This window comes from Eumetopias jubatus, unplaced genomic scaffold (assembly GCF_037043125.1).
Source record: "Eumetopias jubatus isolate StellerSeaLion01/CBP00866 unplaced genomic scaffold, mEumJub1_p1.0 scaffold_17, whole genome shotgun sequence".
Classification (NCBI taxonomy): Eukaryota; Metazoa; Chordata; class Mammalia; order Carnivora; family Otariidae; genus Eumetopias; species Eumetopias jubatus.
In genome coordinates, this window is record NW_028274823.1 from 59,424,221 (window position 1) to 59,438,658 (window position 14,438).

Consider the following 14,438-nt stretch of genomic DNA (forward strand, 5'->3'; position numbering starts at 1 on the left):
GTCAACAATGGTCTTGCAGGCTTAAGAGCTTTGAATTTGCTGTCCCCTCACCCTGAGACACTTTTCCTCCAGCCCCACTTTGCTGGGCTAACTCTTTTATTTCTCAGCTTAAATACCACTTTTTAAGAAAATCTTCCTCAGCCTACCTATAAGGTTTGGTGCCTTCACTATATGTACCCTTCTTTATCACATTTATCACAATTGTAATTACATAATAATTTGGGGAATTTGTGTTTATTGTCTGTGTTCCTTACTAGACCCTAAGCTCCACGAAGGCAGGGAATTTTTCTTGTTTTTGCTGTTTTAATCATAGTGCTTATAACAATACATGGCACATAGTAGGCACTTACTATTGGTTGGATAAATGAATGAATGAAGGCATCTAAATTTTCCCAAAAGTTAGAAGAAAAAGCCCCCAAATAGTGTGATATTTCAAAATATTTGTATAATATTTTAGACTATATATCATAATACAATTGTTTATAATGATATTTTTATAATTCCCCCATGTCATTTAAGATATCCTTTGTCTTTGTAACGAATTTATTTCCTGAATATGTCACTTGCAGGCTAATGTCTAGAAGTAGCAATAGCAAAACTAAGCAGCCAAAGCAGGCATTGATGCCTATAAAGGGTAAATTTGTGCCTCTTCAGAAGGTTGTGTACAAGCAAACATACTTAGTATGACCCAGCTGTACATTCCTGGGAAAAGAATTTGAAGTCAGGATACAAAAAGGGATCATGGCCATTTGCTGTGAATTCCTACAGACACTTTCATCTGTGGGTAATGCATGAATGTATTTCATTTTCTAAGGCACCTCCTCCAATGAAGCTGTGTCCAAGATTCACAAGCTCTTCCAAAATGCTACCTTCAGTGATGTAGTATCTCCCCTCTACAAAACAAAGCAATTTCTGCCCAATTATTTTGGAAATCAACAAATACACCAAAAATGGTTTTTCAATTTGCTAAACCAGAGTTACAAGAGCATGGATAACATACTGATTACACAGAGGGGTACCCAGAGACAAGGTTAGACCTCAGTTGCCAGGTCCACTTATTACATTTTCTTGCAAAAATAGTGAAAAGGATACTTTTCTTATTGACTGCCACGTTCCTATGTGGCAAACCAAAATGTCTCATTATTATTTTAATGTATTTTTAAGGTATTCTCTGGATCAAAATCTGTTCTCCTGGGTTCTGTGGAGATGGCCTTAGGAGTTTTGGGCTTCTTCCACCCCAGTGCTCTTCAATCTCAAAAGCTCTAATTTTACCCTTAGAAAAATGTGTGTGTGTGTGTGTGTGTGTGTGTGTGTGTGTGTGTTTGTGTAACTTCATAACATGTAATAGATTCATTGCTGGAGAAAACTGGGAGGAGTAGTTACTGCTAAAAGAAGGTTGGAAAACACTACTCCAGTCTGGAACTAGTAGAAGTTAGTTCCAAGTGTTACCTGTTTATATATAGCCCCTTTGTAATTACAGAGATATTGTGTCCAGATTTCCCAGTGTCCAGGTCATTCTTTGGAATGTCTCCAGTGCCACTACCCTCTCATTTGACCTTCAGTCCTGCATTTCCAACTGCCTGTTGGATATAGTCCCTCGGTCTCCTCAGACTCAAATCATCAACCTCCGCCATATGTCAGCCACGCCTTCCATTTTCTTAGTCCTTGCCAGTGACCCCATTGTTCTTTCAGGTACCCGGCTTCAAACATGTGGACTAACATTTTTTACTCGTCCTTCCTATCCAGTCAGCCACCAAGTTTGGCTTGATTTCTTTTCTTCTAAATCTTGCTCACTCACAACTTCTCTCTGCTTTCCCACTGCCCCCATTCAAATCTGATCAGAACATCTGATGCCTGGGATATCTTCCACAGCTTCCTAAGCAGCTTACTCGCTTCATTCTTTTCAAGTCTAACTCATCCTTCCAGACTAATTCTACTTAAATGCTCCCTTTCATCTTGGTACTTCCCTATACGCAACCTTATAAATGGTTTCCAGATCATTTTGAAACCAAGTCTGAACTATTCTGTTTTGCTTTCAAGGCTCTGCAAAATCATCTGGCTCTACTATCTTTTCAGGTTAGGTCAGTCTCCTCCCTGTCATATAAAAATATTACTCTTCCATCATCTGTGCCTTTATATGAATGTGTTAAATTGACCTGGCCTAAAAGGACCCATCCGTCTGTATATTTCTTCAATCTTTTCTCTCGTCTTTGCTCACTTGGTAACCCATGTCCTTCACATAGCCAAGTACTTGCAGTTCCTTGAAAACACTTGTCTTTAGACCTATGCACTGGCTTCCTTCTCCACCCTTGGTCTCTTCAAACTGAAGGCACCTCCTTTGTGAATGCTTCCTTTCTCCAGCACTCGAGGCAAAATAATCACATCTTCCTTTGAGCCGCTGTTGTGTTCTGTACATACTTCTGTTATAGCCCTTATCATACAATGTCGCAATGTTTTGATTACATGCCTGCTTGATTGCTCTTTTAGATTGTGAGCTACCGTCTCAGAATAGTTCTAGACTTGGTTTCAAAACGAGGTCTCTGACCTCCAGTATCTCACAGTTGTTTTGTATTCCCAGTGAGTCACTTTCGTAATTCAATAGGTATTTGTTGAATGAATGAATGAATGAATGAATGGGTAGATTTCTTCCTAAATCCTCTCACTCCTTCTCACCCTACATGTCTGAAGCCTTCTTTGATCTTTCTAGTCCTCCATCCCTTCTCTGAAGCCTGAGAGTTCTTATGGCTTTGTACTATACAAATTTGGATGATTCCTTTAACTGAATCACAAGCTCCTTGAGGGCAGGGACATGTCTTATATTGTCTCTGTCATTGCAATAATCAAAGTGCAGAGCACATAGTAAAAATATATTTGCTGTCCAATTAATTTGAGTTATGTAAACTCTGGGCTTAGGACAATAATGACAGCTAATAGAAAATTCTAAACTTTTTGTAATATAATTGCTGCCATAAATTAAGTACTAATTCATTCAGAAAATATTTAGTGAATACCTAAGAATTTCCTGGTACCAAACCAGTGGTAGGTAAACAGGCATGAATTCTATCAGGAAAGAAATTTTTCCAGGTAAAATTAGTATTGCTACATAGAAGCTGTGTACATTTTTTCTCACCTTAAAATTTATAAATTTGTATTTGGTTGATTAAGTAGTTTTTGAGTGACCACTAGATTGCTTTGTTTTTTGGGGGAATGGGTATATTATAATTCTTCCCGGCGAATTTTTCTCACAGGAACACTGAATTCTTTTTTGTATCTGAGATTGTCACAGTCAAGAAATGAGGAGAATCAGTCCTGAATGATCTGGTTGAGTTTTTGTGGGTTTTGGGGGTCCATTCTATGTTCGGAAATTAGTGGGTTGGACAAGACTAATCTAAGTAAGTTGTGTGTGTACTATAACTTGAGTACTCCCCAGCTTACCTAGACTGACCAGATGTCACTGAGTGATTTCCATCATGGTGTGGTGATGATATCTCACCAGCATTACCAACCAGACTCCTAGAGAGTGTCATCAGGCATGCTTAGAATAGAAGGGTAGATACTGCCCTGTGTCATAGTTTCAACCCTTTGTTATATCTTAGGCCAAATGACTCACTCCTGATTTAAACTGAAGTTGAGTTTCTTGTTTTACTGTTTCTTTATGCATTGGTTTACTTAACATTTCTTAATGACTACTATGGGCCCGAAAGATACAAAGCAGATACGAAGGTGTTCAAGATACAAAGGAAAACCCTTGCCCTCAAGAAGCTCATTTGGATAACTGGATAGTAGTGTATATGTCATTGTAGAAATAAAATTATGTTGCCTTTGAAAAGCAAAATTCAATATATAAATATGTCTTTGGGCTAGAATCTCTTGAATCAATAGGCAAATATAAATAGAACTATTATTGTTAATACTATTACTGTCCTATAATATGAATACTGTGTGAGAAAAAGATAAGGCCCTGTTTACACACCTAGAATAAATGTTAAATAGTAATGAAGTTATTCTACTAGTAAATAAATGGTTAGGAAGGCAAAGTGATTGTTACAGGACTCTAAATACCAGTAATTCTCTACAAAAGCAACACACTTAAAGCACTTTATTCACATATTATTACATTGTAACACTAGAGTTTGCAAATGTCACCTTGAGGCTGAGGCCAGATCCAGGTTTGTGGGGCCTGAAGCTTATAAATGTGGAAGGGCCCCTTAAAAAATGAAATAAAATAAGACCATAAAATTAGGCATAGCTTATGCAAATGAAGAACGCTGAAGCTTAAGCTTCATTTGCTTCAAAGAAAAGCTAACTGATAGGCACATAAAAGATTAATATCCTCTCTACTCATTAGTCATATTAGGGAAAGACTTGGGCATTAGGGAAAATAGTATTCATTAAGCTGCTATGAAAAAGTTTATAATAAATACAATACGTGTAAAATGACTCTTTAAATTGATCTTACTTAGCTACACCCTTATTCTTTCTTTAGTCTATTAGTCTTTATTCTATCATTTGGCTTTCTTCAAAATTGAAAAAGTGCCTCAGGTATTCATTGAATATAGGTCCTAAATACTTTCTTGTTTCAAGCTTCAGGCTGTAGACCTGTGCTGTCCAATACCTTAGTCACCGGCCACATGTGGTATTGGGCACCTGAAATGTGGCTGGTGCAACCTAGGACCTACATTTCAAATTATATTTAATTTTAATTACTTTAAATTTAAAAACTGATAATTCCACTATTCTGAAATTTTGAAGTATGTGTGGAGCAACTTGAGTATGTTAAGCTACTTTTTCAACTGTAAATGTTATGAAATAGAAATGCAGATTAAATATTTCCTGGGAAAATTTAGCAGTCAAATTGAGATGTGCTGTTATAAGTGCAGAATTCACACTAGATATCTTATTAATAATTTTTATATTGATTACCTGCTGAAACGATAATATTTTAATATATTGATAAAATAATACATATTTTAAAAGTTTATTTCACCCAGTTCTTTTTACTTTTTGAAAATGTGACTACTTGAAAATTTTCAATTGCATACTATGGCTAATATTATATTTCTATTGGAGAGTGCTACGTTAGACTCTGACTTTTTCTCAAAAGGAGTATATAATTTTTGAAACCACATACTTAAAAGACAAACTTAGGAGGATCAGGGTAGATGGAAAGCAATTACCAAACGTTACTAATGGGATATTTTTTTTACCTTACTTGAGGTGGTGGAATTCCTACCACTATGCAATCCAACTGTACTCTGGTTCCTTCTGGAACTTCTCTGCTCCGTAACTTTTGAGTGAACCGAGGAGGTTGCCCCAGAGGTTCTTCATAGTACAAAGATGAAGGTGAAGACCCAGGGGTGGTGTCTCCACCCGCTGCCTCACTGGCAGCCTGCTCAGCTTCCCGCCTCTTAGCTTCTTGCCTTTCAAGGGCGTGATTCACTTCATTATCCCTAGTATCTGCAGGGATAGGAATGGGAACAGAAGATCTTTCTCTTCTTTCTGAGATATCTGACAAACTGGAGCTATTTTCCTGCATAAGTTTGTTTTGAGATTCTAATTTACTCTTGTGATTTTTGCAGGCACGAGGTCTAATCCTTTTGGAGCTATGGGCTTTGAAAAGGGAGGACAGCTCTTCAATGAAATCGGCAGCCTTATTTAAGAATACTTTTTTGGACTGGGTTTCAGAACTATACTGTGGCCTTTTTGCCTCCTGCGGGCTCTCTGTAGAGCTGGTAGGACCTCGAGAGTTATCCTGACGGAAGTTGGGGTCAAAACTTGATTTAGGTGAGTGTTTCATTTGATCAGATGAAAGACATTTTCTAGCTTGAGCTTCATCTGCTTTCTCCAAAGGGTCGTGATTGATGGCCAATCTTGCCAGATTGACACTTTCATCTAATTCTTCTTGGCTCAGGAAGGCTGAGAGATCTGGAAGGTCGTCTTGACCTCCTCCTCCTTCAGCAGCTCCAGAAGGATTGCCAAAATGGAAAGGGTTGGAGGAAGGTTCTGCTCGACTCCTCTCATTGTTTCCCCGATGTCTAGTTTCCGCTAAATAGCTCTCTCTTAGAAGTTGAGATATGGAAGTAGAAGCTTCTATGCTGTCGTCTTGCATGCTGTCACAAAATAATAATAACAAAAAGTTGGGTCATTTCTAAAGAATAACAGATCTATAAGCATGATGGATTTTTAAGAACTTAAAGTTTGAAATTAAAAAATTGCCTAATTTTGATACTTCTACAAAATTTACATTAAAGATTTAAAGATTAACCTTAAATTGTAAAATGAAGAGGAACTGAATGAGATTGCCCTGAAATATAAAATAAAAACATGGGTGATAACCACTCTATTAAGTTCTTCAATACAAGTTCAATTGTGAAAGCTATGATGTAACTATAGTGATATTAAATCCAATTTCTAAGCATAATTTTGGTAATATCTATAAAGGGCTTTTAGTTATAAAGACCTCTCATACACAGAGATTTGTTGTCCATACCCACCCCTTTACCTTGAATGCAATAAAATATAGAAATTAAAAGATACTGACAACAGCAGTTTTTCATTTCATTCATAAAAAGCCCTACGTAAACTGACAGTGTCGCTTATGGTTTCAAGACTTTTTCATTCAGCTTCACCCACACCGGTTTCTTATTATTTCTGAAATATTCTAAAGTCACATCTGAAATGCCTCAGAACATTTGCACGTGCTGTTGCCTGTACCTGGAATGCTCTTTCTGACAATGCTATGTGACTCACTTCTCACTTCCTTCGATTATCCGTCCATCTATTGTCTCCTCGGTGGTTCCTTCTTTATGGCCCAACATAAGACGGCAATCCCCTTCTAGCCTATCCTTTTTACTCAGTTTGGTTTTCTCAGGACCACTTATCTCCATGAGAAATATCTGGCATGCACATTTTTAGCAGCTTGTCATTTTCCTCCCACTAAAATATGACTTCTACCAATGCAAGGACTTAGATCCCAATAAATAATTGTTAAACTAATGAATAAATTCTTCTTTGAATTGGAAGAAAAGATACAACATAATCTCATTTAGTTACTGAAAACATCAATTTGATCCAATTCATGAAAATAAATAATGCTTTTGGTTTTCTACTAGAGACAAGTTGTTTAAATTCAATGTTGTTTACAGGTTCAATCTGCTCTTGAAAAGTGTAATGATTTAGCCCTTTCAAATAAAGATATAATTAATTTAATTTCTACGAAGATATGAGTTAGAGCCCAGATTTTTAAAAATCTCTTGTATTAACATTGGTGAAGAGGAGATATAGGAGACAGGGAAATGAGGTTCAAGACAGGACACCCCTAAACTGTATTTCACTGTATTCCCTTTCCTGACTTTTGAGTGTCAATTATATGAGGATATTACTGATTCAAAAAACAAATAATTTTTAAAATATTAAGAAAACTTTAGTTCAAAGCCCCCCTGAAGTAGAGAGTTTGGTAATACAAAGCAACTTTATATTATTAACATTTTATCATTTATTTAGTCACACATTTACTAGAGGGATGGCAAACTCGTGACCTGTAGGCTGTTACTTCTCTCTTTCCTTAAAAGATACAGCTAACAGAGTACAGTGCTCTTCCCATAGGATCTTGACTTTCTCAACACTCTACTCCTTCAGTCACCACCAATCAATCAGAGATGGTAATAGAGATGAACACCATTTGCCATTCTTGGCTACTAGGTGCTAGGCCTTGTAGGAAGATGGAGAAGAAAGTAATCTAAATCTTTTTAGGCTTTACAATTCTTTTTCTTTTTTTAAAATTTTATTTATTTGCCAGGGAGAGAGAACGAGAGAGTACAAGCGGGGGGGGGGGAGGGGGGCAGCAGGCAGAGGGAGAAGCAGGCTCCTTGCTGAGCAGGGAACCTGATGCGGGGCTCGATGCCAGGACCCTGGGACCATGACCTGAGCCAAAGGCAGACGCTTAACCAACTGAGCCACCCAGGTATCCCTAGGCTTTACGATTCTATGACAAAACTTGTTTCAGTTCATTCCTTTCCTTTCCCTTATATGACAGCCTTACTTACATCACAAAGAAGGCTTCCTAGGAACTGCTCTAACTCTAGAGCTTTTAGAGTGCTCTCCAAAACTAACATCTAAATTGGCAAAGTAAGCAGTCACCTTGAGAGGGCAATTAGAGACAGCTGAACGGATCACCTATAGCCAAATATATTTCCACATGCTTGTTACAGCCTGAAATTGCCACTACTGGAGTCATTTGTTTGGGTAAAGTCTATTGTTCCTTAAAGATGAATTGAGGGTGCCTGGGTGGCTCAGTTGGTTAAGCAACTGCCTTCGGCTCAGGTCATGATCCTGGAGTCCCGGGATCGAGTCCCGCATCAGGCTCCCTGCTCGGCGAGGGGCCTACTTCTCCCTCTAACCCTCCCCGCTCTCATGTACTCTCTCTCTCTCTCTCTCTCTCATTCTCACTCTCTCAAAATAAATAAATAAATCTTAAAAAAAAAGATGAATTGAAAATGCACAGAGGTTGGATGAGTGCAAAGATTTATTTACAAAGATATTCATCACAGTATAGATGATAGTATTAAAAAATTGGAACCATGTTCAATAAGAAGTTAGTTAATTGAATAATAATATACTCATTAAATAGAGCTATCCAGCTATTTTAAATTTGGTAGGACCGTGGATGATATACAAAATAGTATATGAAATTATAATTGATATATCAATTGAAAATTTGTCTCATGTGTGCATTAACTATACAGAAGAAGAGTTAAAGATATGTACAATAAGGTGCAAAATGCTATTTAAAATGTAATTAATATACTGATGAAAAATCCTTCTCATTTATAAATCAACTATTTCATTACTCTCATTTGAATTTCTGCATATACAATTGACCCTTGCACAATGCGAGGGTTAGGAGTACCAACCCTTGCACAGTCAAAAACCCATGTATAACTTTTGATTCTTCCCAAACAAAACTACTAATAGCTTACTATTGACCAGAATCCTTGCCAATAGCATAAACAATTAAAACATATTTTATATGTTATATGTATTATATGCCACATTCTCACAATAAAGCAAGCTAGAAAAAAGAAAATGTTTTAGGAAAATCTTAAGGAAGAGAAAATGCATTTACAGCACTGTACTGTATTTTTAAAAAAATCTAAAATAATCCATGTATAAGTGGACCCACATGCAGTTCAAACCCATGTTGTTCAAGGGCCAACTGCATTTAAATGTAAGGGGGAAAATTAAGTAATTTATAAATCAGAATGGTCTTCTGTTAGTTGAACATTACTGTAGATTGTGTTTTAATGCAACTTCGTCTCTTAACTCTGTGTTCTAAGATGGCTTTTATCTTGAGCCAACATGGAATGAGCATAATTGGCCTTGGGATCAGATTGGTTTTCAAATTCTGGTTTCATGAACTCTCAGCAGTTGTGTGACTTTGAGGAAATGACTTACTTCTCTGAGCTTTGGATTCCTCATCTGTAAAACATGGATAATACCTAATCTCTAGGAGAGTGAGGATTAATAACATCATGAATGCAAAGCCCTTAAAACAGGGTCAGCCCCTGTAATGGACACTCAAATGATGTTAGTAAAAAACAATATTTAGGTGGCTCAGTCGGTTAAGTGTCTGCCTTTGGCTCGGGTCTTGATCTCCAGGTTCTGGGATCCAGCCCCACATTGGGCTCCCTGCTCAGTGGAGAGTCTGCTTCTCTCTCTCTCTCTCTCTTAAATAAATAAAGTTTTAAAAAAAAAACAACAATATTTAGGTAAAGGTGATGTTAATGTTGAAAAACGTTTAAGAACTTTATATTTATGGTGGAAATAGGTAAGAAAATACTCATAAAAAGTAATCACTGCTCTCTGTAACCATTTTTTTTAAAGATTTTATTTATTTATTCATGAGAGCCAGAGAGATAGAGGCAGAGGGAGAAGCAGGCTTCCCACTGAGCAGGGAGCCCGATGCGGGACTCGATCCCAGGACCCTGGGATCATGACCTGAGCCAAAGGCAGCCGCTTAACTATCTGAGCCACCCAGGCGCCCCCATTCTTTTTCTTTTTTAAGAAAAGAAGCCAATTGAGGTGCAAATGTGTGCCTGTCTGATGCTTATGGTTATAAGAAATTATTATGATAACAAAATTTTCGAGTATTCAAAATAAAGAATTGCTTTAATGTTTTAGTTTAATTAATGTTTAATTCATTTATTTAATGTTCTTTAATGTAGTGTTTATTACCTAAAACTTTGGAGTTAGATAGATGTGGTTCAGATCCCAGTTCTGACATTTTCTGGCTGTATAAACTCAACAAAGTCACTTTTAACCTCTACAAGGCTCAGCTTACACGTCTACAAAACAGGAATAATAACACCAGCCATCTCATCGATTGAAGTGATGATTAAATGGGCTTGGCATTTAGTAAATGTTCAGTAAATGGTAGTTGCTGCTATTATTATTATTATTAATATTATATAACAACTCTAGTGACATACCAAGTGGTTGGTCCTAGGACAAAGTTTGAAGAGCAGCTGAGCTGCAGATTTGCAGTTAATTCAGCACCATTTATACAATGTTGAAATACATGTAGTCTCATGAATGAACTGGGCTGCCTGAAGATCTTTGTATATATTTTCTTTGTTAGGTGGCTGCCTGTCCTTACCTCCCTTCACTACCTTACTGGGCCAAGTTCTACATGGTCTTCAGTTCTTAGCTGAGACATCGCTGTGGGATTTCTTCTTTGTTTTGGGTTGGGTACCTCTGCAATATGCTCGCAAAGCGCTCTGTCCTTACCTCCAAACACAGCAATTATCACAACATAGTAAATTTGCCTATTTACTCTTCGGTCTACCTCACTTTGTGTTTGTACAGCATCATCTGTGTGCACACACAGCACATAGAAGGCGATCAATAAATATCTGTTGAATTCTTTTGTGCATTAGAATTTCCTGCTAAATCTATTGTTGTTTATCTTTTATTTTAAGTGCAGGATAAAATAAGACAGATAAATAGAAATCATATTTTCAAAGAAAACTTATAGAGAAAAGAAAAATATAAACTGGTAAAAGCAGTAATAACTTCAAGGTGACTTTCAAATGAGTATTTATGGTGGGTAAAATAACTGGAATTATGCTTTTCTTTCATACCAGAAGTATCAAAGAACATCTGATTATAATCAGAAACCTGGGTTTGAATCCCAGCTCCAACACTAAAAAACTGTGTTATCTTGAGCAAGTCATTTAATGATTCTGAATCTCAATTATTCTCATCTTTCCAATGGGATAGTAACAATTCTATTTCAGGAGATTCTCAGATGAAAATGCATATATAAATTGTTAAGCTGGTGAATATTACTTATAATAGGAAATAAGAAAATGTACCATTTTCTCTTTCAGGCATTAATGTAAAAACTATCTGTTATAAAATTTGTACTTTTATTTTTTTAAAGATTTTATTTATTTATTTGAGAGAGAGAGAATGAGAGATAGAGAGCATGAGAGGGAAGAGGGTCAGAGGGAAAAGCAGACTCCCTGCTCAGCAGGGAGCCCAATGTGGGACTCGATCCCGGGACTCCAGGATCATGACCTGAGCCGAAGGCAGTCGCTTAACCAACTGAGCCACCCAGGCGCCCTAAAATTTGTACTTTTAAAAAGCCCAAATGCTATTATGGATAATGTACCTTTCATTTATTCATCCAGTAAATATCTATTGAGCATCTACTATGTTCCAGGCACCATTCTAAGCGCTATGGATTCAGCAGTGAACAAATGACAAAGTCCCTAACCTTATGAAGTCGACATTCTAGTGGAGAAAACATAAGTGTTAAGAAGAAAAATAAATAAGGCAAGGGAATAGGGAATGAAGGGGAAGAGTGGAAGGTATGCTATTTCAGCTAAGAAGATCAGGCATAGCTTCTAATGTAGTGGAGAAGTTGGCCGTGTGACCATCTGGGGGTGGAGGGGGTGGGGAGAATGTTCCTAAGTAGGAAAGAAGTAAGTGTTAAGGCAGAGGCGAATGTTTGCTGTGTTCAAGTCAAACCCATTGTGCCAGGAGGTGAATGAAAAAGAAGAGTAGAAGAAAAAGAAGTCAGGAAAGTACAAAGTTAGATCATGTGAGGCCTTGCAGATCATGGGAAGGACATTGAATCTTATTACAAGTGTAAATGGGGACGCATTTTAAAGTTTTGAGAAGCAGATGGCATAGATTTGAAAAAACTTAATCACGGTTGCTATGCAAAGAATCAGGTTGAAGGGAGCAAGTGTGGAAACAAGCAGATCAGTTAGGAGCCTTGCCATATGCTATGTAAGAGATGATGGTGGTGGGATCAATGAATGGTACCAGTGGGACATGGTGAGAAATGATCAGATTTGAGGTATTTTTTAAAAGTAGAGGCAGTATAATTTGTTAATTGACTGAAAGAGAAAGAGCAGAGTCAAGGGTGACCGTAGTATTTAGGGCCTAAGCAACTAGGTGAGTGGTAGAATCATTTCTTTGGATGAGCAGGTTTCAGGAAAGGAAATTAAGAATTCTCTTAGACATTTCATCTGAGATGTTCAGAGTGACACTGGACTTGTTTCCTTCTTTCTGCTTCTTACAAAATTGAAAGAGATTTAGTGCCACTTTCAAAATAAGAATGAGTAATTGTCCTTGAAAATAGATCATGGATAAGTTGAAAGTGTCCTAGGTTAGAAATGAAGCAATGCGGCATCAATAATCAAGACAGACTTTAGTAAATAATTTAAACTAATTTGGTGACATAGAAGGCTTATTGATGTTCTTTACTTTACTTTGCTAAATAGCTCTATTTTTTTCCCTGGGATTTCTCCTGACGAGAGGATTTGCCCTGAGAACTTGCTGAAAATTAAAGGTCTGGTTCATAATAACAAAACTTGATGTTGATACCTTTGGGCATATTTCTCAACTCATGTTAACTGGGCACTACCTTTTCTGTAGGCTCTAAGAAGACCTTGTTGGAAATATCATGTGGTATACATCCATCTTTGGGCTATAATATGAATACTTAACCTGGGGCATTGACCAGAGAATTGGCAAAACCTAATATGAAGTAACTTGGACTCATGTAAACACCAAAGTTTTCTGGCTATGAAGTATCATTAGATATCTAAATGAAAAAACAAATCTGGTTTCTAGGTAGACACAAAACAATAGCTTAATATTTAATAATTATTCATGTAGAGAGCTGGAATGGGACAAGATAAGACATCTTTAAGTAACGCACCTCTAACCTGAGGATGAGCAAACGCCCCTGCTTACTTCATGGTTTTGTTTGTGAAAGCACTTTAAAAATGCAAATTGAAGGTAATAATTTTCTGCTGATGTGTAATTATTATACCTAGAATGTTTTTAGGGGAAGAATCTTCAACAAAATTAGGCTTTGATTCCCTCTCTTTAATGCTGGTATTGACCCATTTGTCTTGCCTTCTCTATCCTGTGATGTCCCACACAATGGAAGTATCTAATTCAGTTCTTTCGGAGAAACTTGCTGGGCCAAGAACCAAATCCCATTACACAGGAACTAGTCCTGGAGAGTTGGGTACAGATCATCTTTTAAAAATTTGACTGCAGGGACTCCTGGGTGGCTCAGTTGATTAAGCATCTGCCTTTGGTTCAGGTCATGATCCCAGCCCCACGTTGGGCTCCTTGCTCAGCAGGGAGGCCTGCTTCTCCCTCTGCCTGCTGCTTCCCCTGCTTGTGCTCTCTCTCTCTCTCTCTGTCAAATAAATGAATAAAAATCTTTAAGAAAAAAATAAAGGTGCATTAATTTAAAAAAAGTTGGTTGCAGAGGGGATGCACTTTGAAGTAAATCCTTCTCCATTGTTATAGTTTTCATCCATTACTATTACAGGGATCACCCCCATCTTAGTTTTATTTCTAGTCTATTTTTGCTGTGAGTGACATTAGTAATTTAATAAGTTAGTATATGTTGCATTATCAGAATAAGGACATGAAATATATGGAAATAAGTCAGTAGCAATATGGAAATAGTGTAAGATCTAGTCTCTTAATTCCTTTTTCAGTTTGAAAGAGGAAAAACAGCAGATAAAAACAAATAGAGACAAATGCATACATTAGAAGAGAATGTTGAACTAAAGAGGCAGAGAAGAGCTAATACATAGGAGAAACAGTGGGAATCTGTTTAATTAGGGACACTCCTTAAAGGGCAGGAATTAAAGGAAGGAAAATGTTTTTAGATAATAGGCCAAAGGTGAGTAAGCCATTCTCTTATTATTGTTTTAATTAATTGGTAAAGGTGGGAAGGTAGGAAAGAAAGTAAGGATTTAGTTTGAGTGGGAGACAAGAGATTGGCTTCTATGAAACATACTTTCATATGTTTTTGAATACAGAACAGGATAAACATGTAGGAAAGTAAAGGATACTGAAGCCAGAGCCCAAAGCTAGTATTTAACCTTGACAGCAAAGAAATT

The 14,438-nt window shown here is 37.1% G+C and overlaps 1 protein-coding gene across 1 annotated transcript in view; it reads right to left on the reverse strand.

Annotated features, from left to right (window-relative positions):
* The window catches only part of MYPN (myopalladin), a 70,725-nt gene extending 64,616 nt beyond the window's left edge, over positions 1-6,109 (reverse strand). Inside the window, exon 1 of the mRNA XM_028109671.1 lies at positions 5,208-6,109. Within this exon, the coding sequence (XP_027965472.1) occupies positions 5,208-6,109 (902 nt within the window). The remainder of the gene's footprint in view (positions 1-5,207) is intronic.
* Positions 6,110-14,438: the final 8,329 nt, after the last annotated feature.